This window comes from Neofelis nebulosa, chromosome 2 (assembly GCF_028018385.1).
Source record: "Neofelis nebulosa isolate mNeoNeb1 chromosome 2, mNeoNeb1.pri, whole genome shotgun sequence".
NCBI classification, from domain to species: domain Eukaryota; kingdom Metazoa; phylum Chordata; class Mammalia; order Carnivora; family Felidae; genus Neofelis; species Neofelis nebulosa.
Genome location: NC_080783.1, coordinates 180768074 through 180789883, shown reverse-complemented (window position 1 = coordinate 180789883; position 21810 = coordinate 180768074). Strand labels below are relative to the sequence as shown.

At 35.7% G+C, this 21810-nt stretch overlaps 1 protein-coding gene across 8 annotated transcripts in view; it reads left to right on the top strand.

The window, feature by feature from the left end:
• Nucleotides 1-21810, top strand: part of OSBPL9 (oxysterol binding protein like 9) — a 195920-nt gene that overhangs the window by 107681 nt on the left and 66429 nt on the right. For all 8 annotated transcript variants that reach the window (XM_058696078.1, XM_058696075.1, XM_058696057.1 and 5 more), the window contains one exon: nt 7919-7995. In XM_058696078.1, coding sequence (XP_058552061.1) covers nt 7919-7995 — 77 coding nt within the window. The remainder of the gene's footprint in view (nt 1-7918; nt 7996-21810) is intronic.

The window sequence follows — 21810 nt, the reverse complement described above, 5'->3', positions numbered from 1 at the left end:
AACCCCAATAGTCTCATGCTCCAATGATTGAGCCAGTCAGACGCCCCTGACCTTGACACTTTTAAAGGTTATAGGCTAATTATTTTGTAGAATGTCCCCCAGTTTGTTTTTTTCTGATGTTTCTTTATAATTTGATTCAGATTACCTATCTTTGACTCAAAGATCACAGACATGATTCTGTGTTCTTATCACAGGGTTTCAATATATCCCATTACTGATGACATTTACTTTAATCATCTCATTAAGGTATTGCCAGGCTTTTGTTGTTAAATTTAATCTTTTTCCCAACTTAGTTAATATTTTGTGGGGAAGTATTTTGAAGCTATGCCAATATCCCATTCCTCATCAAACTTTCAGTGTGTGTGTGTGTGTGTGTGTGTATACATATATGTACGTATACATATATATGTATATATATATTTATATATCAGTAGTAACATACTATCTTGTTTTAATCAACAGACTATAATTCTTTACTATCATTATTTATTTTGATGCTTAAATTGCCCTCAGTTTGGCCACTAGAATTCCCTTTAAGCTGACTTCTGTATTCTTTTTGACATGTCCCTATAATTCTCTGAGTATTTCCCTACTTTCTGACACAAAAAAGCATTTCCTTGCTTACTTTCTGGCACACACACACACACACACACACACACAAAAGAAAAAAGGATTCTAGGCTTATTTTCTCCCTTCCTTCCTAGTTCTATAATCAACCATTTTTCCAAGAAGCCCTGGTACCTTTGAAAGGAGAATGGCTTTCAGAAATCAATACCTGGTTTTAGGTGTATTTGGCGCTGTTAGGTGTCATGGGACCCAGGTTCTCTCATAGCTAAGAAACATGTAAATGTTATATACATGCATGTGCATCCATGTCCATATTTCCATATGTATTTATTTATATATCCAAAACCATGAGTTCATACCGATACCTCCATTTCCAGTCTCCCACCCCAGAAATCATTCTGGTTTTCTCGCTTACATTATTTGTAACACTATTTTCCAACAGTGAGAAATCCTTTATCCTTGTTGTGTTTACTTACTTGGCCAATCCTCCTGTATGTAGTTCCTATCATTACCTGCTTTGTGTGAATATCATCCTTACTCCACTCAGCCTTGGAAACCTTGTGCCCACTTGACTCTGTCCTCTGCAATGTGGACTCCCTCTTTACCTTTCTTGTCTTCTGACTCTTCATGCTGGACTCTTCCACTGTGTAGATTCCCTCTTCATCCTGTTTTGGGCTTTGATGCCTCATGCCACATTGTCCATTGGTATGATGTACAGTAGTGCCCCTTCATGCGCAGTTTTGCTTTCTGCGGTTTTAATTACTCACAGTTAACTGTGTTCTGGAAGCAGATGATCCTTCTAACATATTGCCAAGTCAGTAATGGCCTAATGCTACTTCATAGTGCCTGTATTAATTTACTTCACTTTATCTCATCACATAGACATTTTATCATCTCACATCATCACAAGAAGAAGGGTGAGTACAGTACATTAAGATATTTTAAGGGGTGCCTGGGTGGCTCAGTCAGTAAACCATCTGACTTTGGCTCAGGTCACGATCTCGCAGTCTATGAGTTTGAGCTTCGTGTCAGGCCCTGTGCTGACAGCTCAGAGCCTGGAGCCTGCTTCGGATTCTGTGTCTCCCTCTCTCTCTGCCTCCCTCTGCCTCTCCCCCAACTCACTCTCTGTGTGTCTCTCTCTCTCTCTCTCTCTCTCAAAAATAAATAAACAATATTAATATATATATATATATATATATTTTTTTTTTAAGAGCATTCATGTATGTGAGAAACAGGCCACATTCACATAACTTTTATTACAGTATATTGTTATAATTGTTTTATTTATTATTAGTTACTGTTGTTAATCTCTTACTAATTACTGATCTCTTACTAATTTATAAATAAACTTTATCATAAGTATGTATAGGAAAAAACACAGTATATATAGGGTTCATTACTGTCCATGGTTTCAGGCATCCACTGGGTGTCTTGGAATGTATCCCTTGTTGATAAGGGGTTAAGACCACGTGCCCTCCTCATCTTGCTCAGGCTCTAATGTCCTGAGCTGAATCTTCCACTCATTTGGTACAATGCTTTTAATTAAAACACAGAGCTCATTTGATTTTTCCTCTAATGTTCCTTTTCTCTTCCAGGATTCAATCCAAGATCCTGCATTACATTTAGTTATGGCAGTTCCTTATTCTTTTCTTGTCTTGGTTTTGGGGATAGATTCCTGTGAGTCATTGCTTACATACGACATCCAGTGCTCATCCCAACAAGTGCCCTCCTCAATGCCCATCACCCACTTACCCCCTCACCTGTCCCCCCCCCATCAACCCTCAGTTTGTTCTCTGCATTTAAGAGTCTCTTATGGTTTGCCTCCCTCTCTGTTTGAAACTATTTTTTCCCTTCCCTTTCCCTCCCCTCCCTCCCCTCCCCCCCCACCCCCCACCCCCACTGCCCCATGGTCTTCTGTTAAGTTTTTCAAGCTCCACATGAGAACATATGGTATCTGTCTTTCTCTGGCTTACTTCACTTAGCATAATACCCTCCAGTTCCATACATGTTGTTGCAAATGGCAGGATTTCATTCTTTCTCATTGCCAAGTAGTATTCCATTGTATATATAAACCGTATCTTCTTTATCCATTCATCAGTTGATGGGCATTTAGGCTCTTTCCATAATCTGGCTATTGTTGGAAGAGCTGCTATATGGTCAGTTTTTAGAAATATTCTGTGTGTGCTTGAAAAGAATGTCTATTTCACATTTGTTGTGTGTAGTGCTCTATGTATGTCCATTGGATCAAGTTTATTCATCAGGGATTATTCATATTTTCTAGATGCTTACTAATTTTTTGTCTGCTTCATCTAATTGGGAGATGAATGAGTTGTATTAAAATCTGCCACTATGATGGTGGTGTTTTGTCTATTTTTCCTTATATTCTATATGTTTTTGCCATATACATATATTTTTGAATACATATTATTAGCTACATATAAATTTATATTTATTGTATCTTCTTGATGATAAATTCTGTTGCATTTGCAAAGTGAGCCTCTTGATCTTCTGGTAAAGTCTATTTTGTGTGATTTGAATAATATCAACTTTTTTAGAGTTAGTATTTCTATGGTCTGTCTTTTTTTATACTCCTATTTTTAATATTTCTGTATCCTTATATTTAATGAGTATCTCTTGTGTCATAAAATCTTGTTTAAAAATTCTTCTTTTTCTAATTGGAACATTTACATACTTCATTTATACTTTATTTATTGGTGTTTTAGGGTTAAAATTTTACCATTTTACCATATGTTTTCTTTTTGTCTTATATTTTGTTTCTTTTTTTTCTTTCTTGTAAATTTTTGGATTATTTTTCATTACTGATTTTTTTATTTATTATGTGGGAAGTTAAACACTTAACCTTATAGTGATTACTCTAAAAATTACAACATAAATCTTTCAGTTATCAAAATCTAATGTTAATTGGTAATTTTATCTTCTTTCCAATATCTAATATCTACTAGTAGATATCTAAATATCTACTTTATTTGCAGTTGTTTGTATTTAATTTTATATGTATTTAACTTCACAAGGTATTATTATTTTATGTAGTCAATATGCATTTAGTTTTGCCCATGTATTTACCATTTTTTAAATTTTTATTATTTTTTTTATTTTTTTTAACGTTTATTTATTTTTGAGACAGAAAGAGACAGAGCATGAACGGGGAAGGGTCAGAGAGAGGGAATCACAGAATCTGAAATAGGCTCCAGGCTCTGAGCTGTCAGCACAGAGCCCGACGCGGGGCTTGAACTCACGGACCACGAGATCATGACCTGAGCCGAAGTCGGCCGCTTAACCGACTGAGCCACCCAGGCGCCCCAATGTACTTACCATTTTTTAATTGTTTTTTTCTTTCTTTTTTTTTTTTTCAGGTTTTTATTTAAATTCCAGTTAGTTAACATACAGTGTAATACTGGTTTCAGGTGTACAGTTTAGTGGTTCAACACTTCTATACAACAGCCAGTGCTCATCACAAGTGCCCTCTTTGATCCCCATCACCTATTTAACCCATTCCACAACCCTCCTCCCCTCTGGTAACCATAAGTTTGTTTTCTATAGTTACGTCTGTTTCTTGATTTGCCTCCCTCTCTCCCTCTTTTTCTCTATGCTCATGTGTTTTGTTTCTTAAGTTCTACATATGAGTGAAATCATATGGTATTTGTCTTTCTCTTTTCTCTTAGCATAATAATATACTGTCACTCCATCCACATCATTCTGGCAAGATTTCATTTTTATGGCTGAATGATATTCCATTGTATATCTATTCCACATTTTCTTTATCCATTCATTAGTTGATGGACACTTGGGCTATTTTCATAGTTTGGCTGTTGGAGATAATACTGCTGTAAACATTGGGGTACATGTATCCCTTTGAATGAGTAAATACCTAATAGTGCAATTGCTGCATCATAGGGTAGTTGTATTTTTAACTTTTTTGAGGAACGTCCATACTGTTTTCTAGAGTGGCTGGACTAGTTTGCATTCTCACCAATAGTATAATAAGGTTCCCCTTTCTCCACTTCCTTGTCAACACCTGTTGTTTCTTGTGTTACTGATTTTAGTCATCTGACAGGTGTCAGGTGCTATCTCATTGTGGTTTTGACTTGTATTCTTGATTATGAGTGATGTTGAACATCTTTCCATGTGTCTGTTAGCCATCTGGATGTCTTTTTTGGAAAATTGTCTATTCATGTCTTCCACTCACTTTTTAATTGGATTATTTGTTTTTTAGGTGTTGAGTTTGTTGAGTTCTTTATAATTTTGGATACTAACCCTTTATCAGATATGTCATTTGCAAATATCTTCTCCCATTCCATAGGTTGCCTTTTAGTTTTGTTGATTGTTTCACTGTGCAGAGGTTTTTTATTTTGATGAAATACCAATAGTTATTTTTGCTTTTGTTTCCCTTGCCTCAGGAGACGTATCTAGTCAGAACTTGCTATGGCTGATGTCAAAAAGATTACTGCTTGTGTTCTTCTCTAGGAGTTTAATGGTTTCATGTCTCACATTTAGGTCTTTAATCCATTTTGAATTTATTTTTGTGTATGGTGTAAAACAGTGGTACAGTTTCATTCTTTTGCATGTTGCTGTCCAGTTTTCCCAACACCATATGTTGAAGAGACTGTCTTTTCCCTATTGGATATGCTTTCCTGCTTTGTTAAAGATTAATTGACCATATAGTTGTGGGTTCATTTCTGACTTTTCTATTCTGTTCCACTGATCTATGTTTCTGTTTTTATGCCAGTACCATACTATACTGTTTGATCACTACAGCTTTGTAATATAACTTGAAGTCCAGAATTGTGATACCTCCAGCTTTGCTTTGTTTTTTCAAGGTTGCTTTGACTATTCAGAGTCTTTAGTGGTTCCATACAAATTTTAGGATTGTTTGTTCTAGCTCTGTGAAAAATGCTTATGGTATTTTGAGAGGGATTGCATTAAATGTGTAGATTGCTTTGGGTAGTGTAAATATTTTAACAATATTTGTTCTTCTAATCCATGAGCATGGAATGTCTTTCCAGTTCTTTGTGTCCTTTTTAATTTCTTTCATCAGTGTTTTATAGTTTTCAGAGTACCAGTCTTTCACCTCTTTGGTTAGGTTTATTCCTAGGTTTCTTATGGTTTAATATACTTACCATTTTTGTGACTCCATTCTTTCCTGCTTCTACCACCTTCCATCAGACATTATCCATGTAGGCATGGAGAATACCTTTCCAAATTTTCTTTTTCTTTTTTTTTTTTTAAGTTTATTTAGAGAGAGAGGGAGGGAGAGGAAGGGGCAGAGAGAGAGAGAGAGAGGGGAAGAGAGAATTCCAATCAGGCTCCACATTGTCAGGGCAGACCTTGGCATGGGGCTTGATCTCACAAACTGTGAGATGATGACCTGAACTGAAATCAAGAGTCGGATGCTCAACTGACTGAGCCACCCAAGTGCCCCTCAAATTTTCTTTAATGAGTGTCTGCTGGTGACAAATTTTTAGTTTTTTTGGTCTGAAAATGACTTTATTTCATCTTAGTTTCTGAAGGACGTTCACCAAATTCTAGATTGGAAGCTATGTTCTTTTATCCATTAAATATAGTACTCTGTTGTCTTTTGGCTAGCATTGTTTGAGAGTTTAGCTCAATTGCTTGCTTAGCTTTTAAAAAAAATTTTTTTTAACATTTATTTATTTTTGAGAGACAGAAAGAGAGCATGGGTGGGGGAGGGGAAGAGAGAGAGGGAGACAGAGAATCCAAAGCAGGGTCCAGGCTCTGAGCTGTCAGCATAGAGCCCGATGCAGGGCTCGAACTCACAAACAGTGAGAACATGACCTGAGCCGAAGTCAGAAGCTTAACCGACTGAGTCACCCAGGCGCCCTGCTTACCTTTTTGAAAATATTTTGTTTGACTTACTGTCTTTTATACTGATAAGTTTCTTCTTCCATTTCTCTAATTGTCTCATTAGTTGATTTATTCTGCTGTTAAACTCATCCACTGAGTTTTAAATTTTGCTGATTATGTTTTTTTAAGTTTATTTATTTATTTTGAAAGAGAGAGAGAGCGTGAGTGGGGGAGAGAGACAGAATCCCAAGCAGGCTCTGCACCATCAGTGCAGAGCCTGATGTGGGGCTCGAGCTCACAGACTGTGAGATCATGACCTGAGCCGAAATCAAGAGCTGGATGTTTAACCTTCAGAGCCACCTATATGCCCCTGTATTGTCTTTTGATTTTCATTAATGTATAGTTTTGTCTCCTTGTATACTTGGCTATCTGTACTTATGTGCTAGACATTGTATCAAAAAATTATTTATAGGGGCGCCTGGGTGGCGCAGTCGGTTAAGCGTCCGACTTCAGCCAGGTCACGATCTCGCGGTCCGTGAGTTCGAGCCCCGCGTCGGGCTCTGGGCCGATGGCTCGGAGCCTGGAGCCTGTTTCCGATTCTGTGTCTCCCTCTCTCTCTGCCCCTCCCCCGTTCATGCTCTGTCTCTCTGTCCCAAAAATAAATAAATAAAAAAAAAAGTTGAAAAAAAAATTTTTAAAAAAAAAAAAAAAAAATTATTTATAGAGATGATTCAGCAGTTGAAATGATGTTATCTTCCTACAGAAAAGATTTTGTTTGCTTTTGTTAGCCAGGTACCTAGAGTCACTAATAACATGGGGTTGTTTTAATCCATTTTGGGCATGAAGATTTTTCTTTGCCATTCAGAACTGAGCAGTTAATTTAATTGTTTTATTCTTAATCCCTCTATTAAGTGTAGCCCCATGACACCCTAATTGAAGCATGACTTATTTACTAGAGACCCCACTGGTGGTGGGCCTTGGTTTCCAACTTTTGCCTTGACAAGGCTTTTTTTTTTTTTAATAGACTATTTTTAAAGCGGTTCTTGGTTCATAGAAAAATTAAGCAGAAAATACATAGTTCCCATACAGCTCCTGCCCAAACATACTGACAAAGCTTTTAAGTACGTTGCTCAGTCTACTACTCCTTTGGTGGAATTTATAAGGAGAAAAGTGGCCTTCAATATAAGGCTTATCTTTTAGATGTTTGTCTTTTAGACTTTGGCCTGTTATTTCTTTATTACCTTGTTATTTTCTATTGTCTCCAATCAATTATTTTTTAGTAATTTTTCCAGCTTTTCTAGTTGTTCTCAGTGAAGTGTAGCTTGCTATTACTGACCATAATTATTCCCTTTGTTATAAATTGCTGCAAGTGGATTGCATGTTTAGAAAGGATAGGAAGATGAACCTATTAAGAAAATGGCACAACTAAAACCTCTCCTATTAGTATTGAGGTTTAAAATTTTTACTTTAAAACATGAAACTATCTTGTAGAAATTAGCGGTTTAATTTTTATAATATTTTATTTCAGCTCGCGATGCTGATGAGCGAGAGAAGTGGATCCATGCCTTAGAAGAAACAATTCTTAGACATACTCTTCAGCTTCAAGTAAGAGTCTTTACATAGCTTCTGGATAGTTCGTTAGTTTTTGTTTGTTTACTTTCTGTTTTTTTAAAATAACTGTGATATGATATAATGAAAATTTCTTATTTCTGAGTTGCTTATTCTTGCCTTTATAGTGTTATATTAGTAAAAGTATATTCCTTTTCTTCTGCTTTCTATGGGGTAAAATACTGATTTTTATTTAGAAATAAGACAGTTCAAGGCCATATTCAATGTGAAATGCTGTGTTAATATGTACCAGATCATTTTTAAATTTAGTATCTATGATTGGTTATTGATACAACTAAATTATGCAGTAATGTATAATAATACATAAGTACTGATGAGTTGACCTACTTTTCTTGTTACTGGATTTGGCAGTTACCATATGTGTTAAGTAGTACTCTTTGGGGTGAAAGTAAAAGGAAAAAAAAGACAAATTGGGTTTAAGAAAAATGTAAATCTGGCTGAAATGCGGTTTGAAGTAGGCACTTAATGCCATGAGGACCCAAATCCACCATTTCTATTTCTAGGCCTCATTTCTTCTGGAGTGCCTTTATTTTTAGATAAGTTCTTTTTGTTGTAGCAATTTCAGCCTCCCATTGTTGAGATGTACAACATACTATCAGGAAAATATTGTAGGAACTCCCAATTCCACAGAAGGTTATTGTTCTTTCTGGACCATAGTAAGACCAATAGGATTAGTGCTGATCACCTTATCTCCAATCATTTTCTTAATCCTGACCAATCACAATTTCACAGTCACATCTTTCACTCCTGGAGCTGGGCTGTTACCTGCTTCACCAGAAACATATTGCTTATAGGGTAGAAGATGGTGCCCACCAAGCAAAGTCATAATGGGGAAAAAAGATGATAGATGACAAAAACAACAAATGTTTACTCCACCATACTGCAGATAGTTTTCCAAGTTCATTCTTAAATGCAGGAGCTTATATTATGGCATTGGAGGATTTTGTTTTAATTATTTTGATTTATAGGGTTGAGTTGTAGAAAACTGATATTTAATAACTCTTTTTCTCTACTGATTTTTGTCCTGTACCAGGAACTGGCTTGATTATACAAAGTGGTATATAGGGCATTGCAGGTCCTACAAGGTGGAAACTCCCCATCACCTGAAACTGTTCAAATAGAGGCTTAAAAAACATTATTCAAGGATGTGGCTATTAAGAGATTATAAGAATGAATATGGAGTTGAACTAGGAGATCTGTAAGTTATTCTTTGAGCTATGCTTTTTAAAAGCAATTTCATAATTTCTGAAGGCTTGCTTTTAGGCAGTTTTATAAATGACTGTGACATCATTTTAGGAAATTTGTGATTCAGTAGGAAGACAAGTGTTTTAAGAATCCTATTAACATGAATGCGGCAGATGAGATTCCCTCCGTGGTTGGTGAGACTGACATTCAATTCAAGTCCCTCTGTGATCTGTTCTCAACTTGCCTTTCTAGACATATCTACCATTATACCTCTATGTCAACTTTTTACTAGAGTGCTGCTGCTGTTTACTTAATTTCCTCTGAACGCATCTTTTCATTTCTGGTCTCCACATTCTTGCACATTATGTTTTCTCTCCTCTCTGAAATGCCATCTGCCTCCACTCTGCTTTTATATACCATGGCTTTTCTTTAAAGCCCAGTTCAGAACTGATCTCTTCTGTGGAGCCTCCCCTGACTGACCCCTTTCTACCCATCCCCCAAACTCAAAATGATCTCTTTCCTTCGAATGCCATACTTGTCGCACAATTCACTAAGTCCTCATGATATATATATATATATTTTTTTTTTGTTTTGTTTTGTTTTGTTTTGTTTTTTTTGTTTTGTTTTTTGTTTATCTTTTAAAGTATGTGTTACTCCAGCTTCCCCAATTAGGATGCAGACTCCTGAAGGCCGGGTACCTAGTTTGATCCATTTTTGGAATTTCTGAGTTTTCACTCAGAAGAAGTAACAAGAAGAAAAGAAAAATTTTAAAGTCTTAGACTCTGATAGCTTTGATATTTTAAAATACATGTAATACAAGAGAATATATATTTTTAAATAAAGTTTATGTATGCATAAGATAGGACATTTAGAAATATGTAAGTAAATGTTAATTTGATTGGCAAAAAAGTAAAGATTTTCCTCCCAGAGATAGTGAAGTGTGGTGAAGAACTTGACTCTGGAGCCAGAATGTCTTGGTCTGTATCCCAGTGCCACCACTTAGGTTTAACTCTTTACATTGAACTTAGTCTGAGTTCCACTGTCCTCATCTATAAAATGAAAACAATAAAAGTACCTACCTTTATAGAGTTGTTTTGATGATTAAATTAGTTAAATGCAAATTTGTTGTAATCATTCCTAGCTATAGTGAGAACTTGATAAATGTTAGCTGCTATTACTAACACAGCAACTACTCTCACCATTTTTACTCCCAGTACCTGACTAACATTCTAAAGAGTGCTTAGTAACTGTTAGTTAGATGAAAAATAATTGAAAGAATTAACAAAGAAACAGATGATGTATAGGTTGCTTTTCCATTGCTGTTTATCAAGTACTTTGAGATGTATAGTGTACTATTAGGCACTATGGAGTAGGCACTCATGGAACTCTCTTGCAAATGGTCACAGGAAAAGGCTTTACATGTCTTCTTTTTCCATTGAATTTCATCTCTACTTTAGCCATTAAGTGATACTGGTTTGGCCTTGTTGTTACTGAGGGCTGCACTACCTCCATAATATTGAATTTAAAAGTGTTTTCTCTTTGACCACAGTTTTCTTACCTTTACCCTCTATCACTTTACTTCTTCTGAACTTTTCTTATTTTGGTCTGAGCTCTACTTCGTTTTTTCTGGCCATTTAATACCTAATTTTGCTTATGTCATCCTCCCATGTAGACCTTATGCCTGCTTCTCAAGCACTGATTTTGCTATCACCCTTAGAATTTTTTGTCACTTGATGTTTTGTGCTGTGTACCATTCTGGTTTCCATTCCCCAAGGCCGCCATTGTTTGGTTTGTCAGCCTCTAGTACTATTAGGGGTCACAAAATTGAGATGGCTGTATTTAAATTTTGTCTAACTGTAATTGGATTTCTATTTAACAGTCTTCTTATTGACTCCTTGATTTTCAATTAAATCCCCACAGTGAAATCTTTAAAGTGTGCAGTATCTAACACAGCCTGCTCCCTTCTTTATAGAAAAAGGTCTCATGGGGCGCCTGGGTGGCGCAGTCGGTTAAGCGTCCGACTTCAGCCAGGTCACGATCTCGCGGTCCGTGAGTTCGAGCCCCGCGTCAGGCTCTGGGCTGATGGCTCGGAGCCTGGAGCCCGTTTCCGATTCTGTGTCTCCCTCTCTCTCTGCCCCTCCCCCGTTCATGCTCTGTCTCTCTCTGTCCCAAAAATAAATTAAAAACGTTGAAAAAAAAAATTTTAAAAAAAAAAAAAAAGAAAAAGGTCTCACTGCACTAGTTCTTAGTGATTTCACCTATACTTTCTTTCTCTGCTTTGCATATTTCAAAGAAAAATATGCTTACTTTCTCAGAGTTAATACTACATCCATCCTCTTGAATGTATGATGTTTCCTTTGAGACTATGACCTTACTCCCTCTGCCTCCAGTAGCCCTCACCATTTTCATGGATTCATCTAAAACTTTTATGTAGGTGACTTCTCCTTACCTCTCACCCACCCGTTTTTATATATATCTTTTCATATTTGGTTTTAGTCCTACACTCTTTCCTTTTGGATTTTGCCAGTTAGATGTCCCCCTGGAACTCAACCTCAACATGGCTAAATCTGAGCTTGTCATCTCCTTCTTCCTCAAACCCATCTCTTTATCCCATTTTTCTGTTTCTGTTAATGACAGTGTTACTCTCTGAGCCATTGAAGTTTCAGAGTTGAGAGTCCTCTTAGGTGATAACTTCCCACCTGCCAAACTGCGTGTGTGTGTGTGTGTGTGTGTGTGTTGTCCTTTTTTTTTTTTTTTTTTAAAGTAGGCTCCATGCCCATTGTAGGGTTTGAACTCATGACCTTGGGATCAAGAGTTGGATGCTCTACTAACTGAGCCAGCCAGGCACCCCAGTGTCTTTTCTTTTTAATAGAATCGCTCATACTCCTCTTCTCACTTTGACTACCATGTAAGTTGCATCTTGCTAACTCTATTTCTGGTACCCTTGTAATATTCCTGAATTTATTCTCTTCATCTTATAAAAGAGCACCTTTAATAAAAGACCTTAAGGTATCAATAACTGTGAAAAACCTTTAATTACTTACATTTGCCTGTAGGATGAAGTAAAACTTTATTAGGGGATTTCTGTCTCTTTTTAATTTGACCCCAACCTACCTTTCCACCTGCTGATCTGATGCTCCGCATAGAAATTTTTTCTGGTTCCATGCTTCTACTCATGCTACTCTAAGTCCTCACCATCCTTAGTCCTCAAATTTGCCTCTGAAAGATTAATTCCAGTCATTCAAGACCCAATGCACATATTACCTCTTCATTTCATCTCTTTCTTATCACTGTAATAAAAAGTAGTCTCATGTAGCCACTCTGGAAAACAGTATGGAGTTTCCTCAAAAAGTTAAAAATAGAACTACCCTATGACCCAATGATTACACTACTAGGTATATATCTAAAGGATACAAAAATACTGATTTGAAGGGGCAAATGCACCCCAGTGTTTATAGCAGCACTGTAAACAGTAGCCAAATTACGGAAAGAGCCCAAATGTCCATTAGCTAATGAATGGACAAAAAAGACACACACACACACACACACATATGTATGTGTGTATGTGTATATTGTATATATATATGTATATACATGTATATACATGTATACGTATGTATATATGTATATATACGTATACATGTATATACATATGTATACGTATATACATGTATACATATGTATACATATATACATATGTATATATGTGTGTATATATGTATACACATGTATATATGTATACATATGTGTATATATGTATATATATGTATGTATATATGTATACATATGTGTATATATACATGTATATATATGTATGTATATGTGTGTGTGTATATATATACACACATACACACACAATGGAATATTATTCAGGCATCGAAAAGAATGAAATCTTGCCATTTGCAACAATGTGGATGGAACTAGAGTGTATTATGCTAAGCAAAATAAATCAGAGAAAGATAAGCACCATATAATTTCACTCATGTGGAATTTAATAAAAGAAACAGATGAACATATGGGAAGGGAAGGAAAAATAAGATAAAAACAGAGGGAGGCAAACCATAAGAGACTTAACTATAGGGAACAAACTCAGGGTTGCTGGAGGGGAGGTGGGCATTAAGGAGTGCACTTGTGATGAGCACTGGCTTTTATATGTAACTGATGAACCACTGAATTCTCCTGAAACCAGTACTAAAAAAAAAAAAAAAATTGCTCTCCATATATTCCCTCCCCATGTCTGACTGCTTGAGCTTGAACATATTCATAGCTTTCTGGTCAGTTACAAGAATAAGTCTTATTTTGGATTTTAAAACTGTTTTAGGTTAAGAAATTCTAATTCAGCCCTGTAACAAAACTTTAATTTCTTATTCAACTCATTGTTTGCCTGATAACTCCAACTGAGGACTGAGGAACTTGTATTATTGGGACAATGGAAAGGATTCATTTTTTTTCACTTGTCTTCTGTCTTCTTCATAGGTCTTCCTTCTGAGTTAGGGCAAGGATATGAAAAGGGAGTATAGGAAAAAAAATAGGCGAAGTCTTATATGACTGGTGACTTATGTGTGCCAGGTGCCTAAATATTAGATTTTTTAAATTGGGAGTGGGAGAGAGCCAAAGCATAAGAGACTCTTAAAAACTGAAAACAAACTGAGGGTTGATGGGGTGTGGGAGGGAGGGTAGGGTAGGTGATGGGTATTGAAGAGGGCATCTTTTGGGATGAGCACTGAGTGTTGTATGAAACCAATTTGACAATAAATTTCATATATTAAAAAAATAAAAAATAAATAAATTGGAGTTCATCAGGGAATTCTTTGGACATCCTCCCATTGGGACATCCCATGCTACACAGTTCATTGACACAGGCATTTTGTTATTTGCTCTCCGACTAACCACTTGCTCCCTTCACACCCCAGTTTCTATTTTTGGCAGAACATTTAACATTCTTTTAATTCTTAATTCTGAGTCTCATTGTGGTAGAAAGTAGCCATCTTAAGGAGGATTCCATTATCCTTCTACCTTACTAACCTGATCCCTGGGAAGCTCATGCATCTTTAACACAACAAACTCTAGTTGTAACAGCCACTCCTGCTAAGGCCCCTTTCCATTGCCCTGACTTAGGATAGCTCTAACCATACTTCTGGCACCCAAATTTATTAGATAGGAAGAAAATATCTAATTCAGCAGTTATGCATGTCCCCATATTCTAAGGAATACACATTAATTTCTTTTTCTCCTTATTTTACATCTATTCCATGAAACCACCTGCTGATTTAGTTGCTGAATAAATATCCAAACATGGAGGAAAAAAAGTACTCTCTTACCTCTTTAACCTCTGCTGTAATTTCCCCTCCTTTGTGGTCCATATAACATTCTGGTATGTAGTAATAACAGTAGCAACTAATATTTGAGCATTTCTTATGTGCCAGGAACTATGTGGGCTTTACATTCATTATCTCTTTTAATAATACATTATTGTTTAATTCATCTCCCATTTGAGATTATAAGTTTCATGAGGTGAGAGCAAACCTATCTTTTCGATAGTATTTTTATCATAGCACCTATGTGCCTAGCCCACTAGGCACCGTCTAACTTGAATATGGTTTAAGAAGCAGTATATTATAGTAGAAAATCTGTAGAGTTAGGCTTATCAAGACTTGGGTCCTGGCTCTGCCCTCTTACTAGCTGTATAATGTGGGTTAGTAAGTACTTAATTTCTTTTAAGTCTGAGCTGATCTTTAAAGGTAAGTATAAAGCCTCAATAAAGTCGTGTTCAGATTTATAATATCTCTAATATATTATACCTTGTATGTAGAAGGTATTCATAAATATTAGTTCCATTCTTCCTTTTATTCTGATTAACTGTAAATTCATCTAGCATCTCTTGTACCTTTTCCCTTTCCTTCTATCTTTCCTCTTTTCCTGTTTTCCCTGCTTCTCTGTGGGTATCTTTTTTTTTTTTTTTTTTTTAAGTTTATTTACTTATCTTGAGAGAGAGCACGCATGAGCAGGGGAGGGGCAGAGAGAGAGAGAGAGAGAGAGGGAGGGAGGGAGAGAGAATCCTAAGCAGCCTCCACACTGTCAGTGCGGAGCCTGCTGCGGGGCTCAAATTCAGGAACGGTGAGGTCATGACCTGAGTTGAAAGCAAGAGTCAGCCATTTAACTGACTGAACCACCCAGGTGTCCCTCCTCTGTGGGTATCTTAAAATTGCAATTAGGGTAGTCTGAGGATGTGAGAAGACAATTAAAATCTTCTCTCCTTGCAACTCCTATAGTAGTTTAATTTCCATTAGTCATTCTAAATTTGTATGTTAGCTTGTGTTATCTTTGCATGTATTTACAGCCAACTAAATTAGGATACTCCTTGAAGAGGGGCCAGAGGGGATGTTGAGCTTCTTTTTCCCCCTCTTCTTAGCCTGTAAGAATCCTTCAGTGGATATTTGCTGAAACTGATTAATGGAGGGAAACTTTTAGTTTATTTGCCCTAGTAAGCTTTAGTACAGACAAAATGCAAGAGATTGCCAAGCAAGGAATTGATCACTGGAAGAAGATAGGATGCTACATCCTGTAGGTTTAGCAGTGTTACCTATACTGTGCAAAGTTTTGTGAATTATAGCAGCTTGTCTGGATATCATACAGATGTAAAAAAGGTTTATAATCTTCAGTAAACTAGGACCTATTTTAGAAAAAAAAAAACAAAATAAAACTCTTGCAAGCCCAAAATTCCAGTGTTTCAAATATTATATATATCATGTTCTTTAATGTGGGCAAAAATTAAGCTAGGCATAAACTTATTATATTTAAAATTTTATACATCCAAAAGAAAATTGCAAGTTAAATACAAACAAAATACAAAGCAATAAAATCTAAGTTAATATTTATTTAATGTGATGAATGATACTGCCTTGTAAAAATGGGTCACTACTTACAATGTGAAAATGGTACTGACTGTTAGGGTATAGAATCTTTTTAAGTTTGACATGTATACACTGCTGTGGATTGTGATAACTGTCATCTTGCCACTTTTCTCTGTTCTGACTACTGGGAAACCTTCAATTGTACATCACATCCTATGAGGTTATTTGACCTTCACTTCACAAAATATGTCATTTTCATAGTCAAGGCTCTTCTGTGACAAGTAGTAGTACTTGGTGCCAAGTTGATCATAAACAAAATGAACAATGAAATAAGTTGGTACCACTTGGATTTAAGGTTGTTACTGAGATGATTCAGTTTGTGGCTATATAGGTTTTATATAGGTTATATAAAAAATGAAAACATAGAAGATTGTGGTAGATACTTTTTTAGATTCCAGTTTAAAAACCTTCATGTAGATGTTTAATTGAGTAGTATAGACCTTTATATTTTTTTACATTTATGCTATAAATTAGTTGATATTTAAAATTTTTTCATACTAAATGGCTTCTGTGATTGTTGTTTGGTCTGAGAAATTGGGCTATAATTGTCCTTGTCTATATAGGTTTATGTAGGCCATTGTAGACTGTATCTTAGGTGGTTATCAAATTGGAATTTCATTGCTACTGTCTTGTAATTTTATAATTTTTGCCCTTTACTGTTCATTCATTATCCATTGGCTTTGATCTCAAGCCCCTAGAAAGGACATGATACCTTGTGTAAGAATATGGCTGAGGGGAATAGAGAGGGCTAGTAGAAACCTCACCAGAAATGCCATTGAATCTGTGGGTAAAACCTAATTATACATAAGGAAAATGTGATAGAATTCAGATTGCAAATCATTATTGAAGCTGAAAAATAACAGAACCATTATAGAGCCATTATGAAGGCTTTTTTCAAAATTAGATACTTCGGTCAATTACATACCTGCCAAATTTTGTATTTAAGGTATAATTTGGGATAGTAGCTGAGAAACTAATCTTTAGTATTAGGATACCTTAATTCTACCCTCTTTTCTGTAATGTCTCATGTGTCTTACTGGGTAGCTACAATTAATAGAAATCTTTTGAGTACTATTCTTAGGTGTTAAGCTACTTCACTTGAAGATTAGTTTTTTGAACATATGTTTCAATTTCTCAGTATATAAGTTTCTGTTTACCAGCATTGTAGTGTTTCTCCTGCTACCTTAGATTTTATTTTTGTATCATGGAGAAAAATAGATGTGTTTTGTTTTTCTCCCTTGAAACTCTTTGTTTCCCAAAGAAAATGATTGCAATATATATGTGTCCACCTTTTCCATAGGTGAAGTGGTATGGAGAAGTAGCCAGTTACTTGGGTTTCCTATAACAAAGAAAAATTTCCCTAAGGGCTGTTTCCATAGTCATTGCAATTACTGAGGGTAGATAATCTCTGGCTCCCAAATTGGCATTTAGGATTCTAGGATTCATGATTTTCTTCAGTTCTATTGTCCAAGCAATGGCCCATCTATCTTAAACTCTTAGGAAACAAAAACAGATGGTCCAGGGGTGCCTGGGTAGCTCAGTCGGTTAAGCATTGACTCTTGATTTCAGCTCAGGTCATGATCTCACAGTGGTGAGATTGAGCCCTGAATCCCAGCGTGGAGCCTGCTTGGGATTCTCTCCCTCCCTTTCCTTCTGTGCCTCCCCTGCGTGCACTAGTGTTTGTGTGTGCTTTCTCTCAAAAAATTTTTTTAAATTAAAAGAACAGATGATTCAGTCTTATAGCTGCTGAAGGTCATTCCTTTAACTGCCATAAATTTATCATAACTGTGTTTTTATGGAAATCTTTTAGAATTTATTATATATTTTCCTGCCTTCTCTGTATAAAAGTAAGGTTTAAAAATTAAAAAAAAAATAGTGCATGCTCACTTCAGAACATATGGAGAATACAAAAAAGTTATGCATTTGGTAAATACCACACAGTTAATGTATTCCATGCACTGTACTAGTTATAGAGGATATAATCGTGAATAAGTGCCGTGTTGTCTTTGACTTTACAGAGTTCAGTCTAGTATAAAGTAGAAAATAAAAATAATGAGGATTGAATTTCTCATTAAAAATGAGAATTTCAATTTTAATTGAAATTAAAATAAAATAATGACATAAGTCATGCTTCTAAAAATTTTTTTAAATATGTAGAAGTATATAAAATAAAAGCAGTAGTGTTTCCCACACCCTTTCTTTAGAGATGAACACACAGTTTGTTAACTTCCTAATTTTACATAAAGTTGGAGGGCATAAAAGCAGGAGCATTTAAAAGGAAGAGTAATTACATAATACAAAGCCATCTCATCCATTTTGTAGCAAGGAGCTTTGTACTTCTAACCAAATTTGGCAACTCATGTGTCTTTTTTTTTTTTAATTTTTTTTTTTTTTTTTTTTTTTTTGAGAGAGACAGCGCGAGTGAGCATGAGTTGGGGAGGGGCAGAAAGAGAGGGAGACACAGAGTCCGAACAAAGCAGGCTCCAGGCTCCCTGCTGTCAACACAGAGCCTGACGTGGGGCTTGAACTCACATACCATGAGATCATGACCTGAGCCAAAGTTGGACGCTCAACCGACTGAGCCACCCAGGCACCCCAGCAACTCATGTGTTTTTAATGAAATCTACAAGTTGCAGAATTTTATGTGTAAAAATTGGGGCACTAGTACCTAATATAAGCTTTTAAAATTAAATAGTACTAAAGGGCTCATACAGTAAAACAACAGCCTTCTGTCTCTGCTTTCTCTGTTCTGCTTGCTTTACTTGCCATTTTCAGCCTTTTTAGTTGTTTATACTGCTATTTTCATAGTATAATACCTGGCATTTCATTCATTTAACAGATATTTATTAAGTACCTAATACATGTCAGTCCCTGTGTTAAGAAGATACTAAAGATATATTGGTGAACAAGGCAGTACACTATCATAGCCATTGTGTGGTTTATAAAGGGTGTTTATTCCTAACCTTGAACCAAATAATTCTTCTGTTTGATAATGCACTGAGAATTGCAAATAAAATAAACTTTTGGAACATGGGTCACCGTGGTCACGAGATACTACAGACTGCTTCTACCATATGGCAAGTGGTGTTTCGATTCCATATGACCAAACTTTCTATGTGGAAATTTGAGACTTTTGGATACTGGTTAAATAGTGGAGCTGCATGTCCTTCTTCCAAGAGTTGTCTCTTAATGTTACCTGTTCCAATCATTTGGCCTGAGTTGCAAAGCAAATTCATAGGTATATATTCATATACTATGAACATAAATGTAATATATACATAAACATAATTGAGCCCTCTAGCAGAATATTTTTGAAAGTAGTGGATGAATTCTGTATGGTTAAAATTTTCTTTTCATCTTAATAGCTGTAGGTAAAATTGGCCTATTTTTTGCTTGACCTCTTGCCATTTGAAAGACCCCCTCACCCTGAATCTTTGTGTTTTTATTTTTCTCAGGTTGTTTTTGTACTCCTTATTCATCCTATTGTATTCTTCTTTATCTTGAACAAAAACAGAAGTACTAATTTAATCACATAATAGCCTTAGTTATGTAGTTCAAAGATAAGTATTGAAGACTTTTTTTTATGCATACATTGGAAATCCATTGCTATATATGGGTTTAAGGCATTGGTCCCTTAACTTTCTTCTGAAATAATTTGTAGATTTTTTAAAACTTTTTTTTAATGTTTATTTTTGAGAGAGAGAGAGACAGAGCGTGAGTGGGGGAGGAGCAGAGAGAGAGAGAGGGAGACACAGAATCCAAAGCAGGCTCCAGGCTCTGAGCTGTCAGCACAGAGCCCGGCTCAGGGCTCAAACCAACGAACCGTGAGATCATGACCTGAACTGAAGTTGGATGCTTAACTGACTGAGCCACCCAGGTGCCCCAATTTGTAGATGTTTTAAAAAACAACTTGAGTTGCCAAATTTGCTTATGAGTCCTCTAGTTTCTTGAGATAAAATGGGTCAAGTTGCCCTGTATTACGTAATTATTTTTCATCTTAAATAGTACATCTTTCATGCACATTAACTTTATGCTAGGATTAGGAAAGTGAGAACTATATGTAACAAATAGTTATCTCTAGCATGAAACTAGATGAACGGGTAGACTTTGGATTGTAGCTGTGGCCTCTTTAAATGTGTAACTAGAATGTAGAGTTTTATACACACACACACAGTAGAAGAAAACTCAATTGTCTTAAGAGACCATCATAACTCATATATTCTATTGCCATTACCCCTAATCTAAATACTTCAGCTTATTAATAAAAAAAAAAAACTAATGATAATCAGGTCCACTAAAATCTTACTAGAACTTTACTATTTACCCTATATTGTCAAAAATGATAGTGCATTATATTTTGAAATGACTGACCGATGATGATGATGATGATGATGATGATGATGATAGATTTGGAGAACACTTTTTAAAAAAGTGTGACACTTTGATAGACACTGTTAAATATGAAGTCACTGATGACACCATGGGTCTTTCTGTCTAGTTGGGGAGATAAGACATAAGCACATGATGGACCTGGTAAGCAAGAAAGATACAAATAAGTATTATGTCTCTTATGGGGTTAAACAGTACAGTACATAGAATTAGAGATGGAGGCTTTTTTCCCCTGGAGAACTGTTGGATCAGCCAATATTGAATTACATACTTTGGGCTGCTCAAGCACAAAACTGCTAAAGGCAGATATTAAAGGAAAATGTTAAAGGGTGTTAGTGAAAGTTGCTAGACATTGACCTTGTCCATCTGGCAAAATTCATGTATTTTTCTACATCACTGCTTATGATTTGATATTTATCATACAATTGATGTTTATTTTCATAATCTATTAACATAGAAAATCCATCATTAAGCATTTAATATGTGCCAGGCATATGGCTAAATATTGAGGATATAATGTTGAACCAAATTAGATAGATCCTTGCTCCTAATTAAGCTTACAGTCTAGTGGTAAACATGAACATTAATGAAAGAATAATGCAAATAGAGCAGTGGTTGGTGGGATTGACTGCTTGAGGGGCTTAAGGGAAATCCTGGGGTGATAGAAATATTCTGTGTCTTAATTGTGGTGATTACATGTATGTATACATTTATCAAAATATGTTGAACTGTGCATCTAAAATAGATGTTTTATTTTATGTAAATTATCTCATTTTATGTAATTAAAAAGAGTATTTTATGTAATTAAAAAGAGTATTTTATGTAATTAAAAAGAGTAACTCAAATACATGTAAAATTATAGCTGTGATAAGTTTTGTAAAGGAGAGTTATAGGGGCCATGAGAACATAATAGGAATTCACATAGGAGGATAAGATGATGAATAGCAGTAAATTGAAGATTTGTGTCAAGTGGATAAGTGTAAAAGAAGTAACAGCCAGCTCCAAGGCTATGAACTTGGAAAGACCATGGCAAATTGAAGAAACTTGAAAAAGGTCATTATGTGAAATGCAAAAAATGAAGGAGTGGAAGGTGTAAAATGGACTAAGGGTGTAAGTAGAGCTAAACTTTGTAAGCCATTGTTAAAGACTGAATTTTATCCTAAGCACATTGGAAAGCAGTTGAAGTTCTTTAATTGGTTGTGGTAGGGGGTGAGGAGGGGGTAATTAAATTGGCTTTGAAAACCAACTACTGTGGCTATAGTGTTAAGACTGAATTGGAGGAGCTAGGGTAGATTCAGGAAGT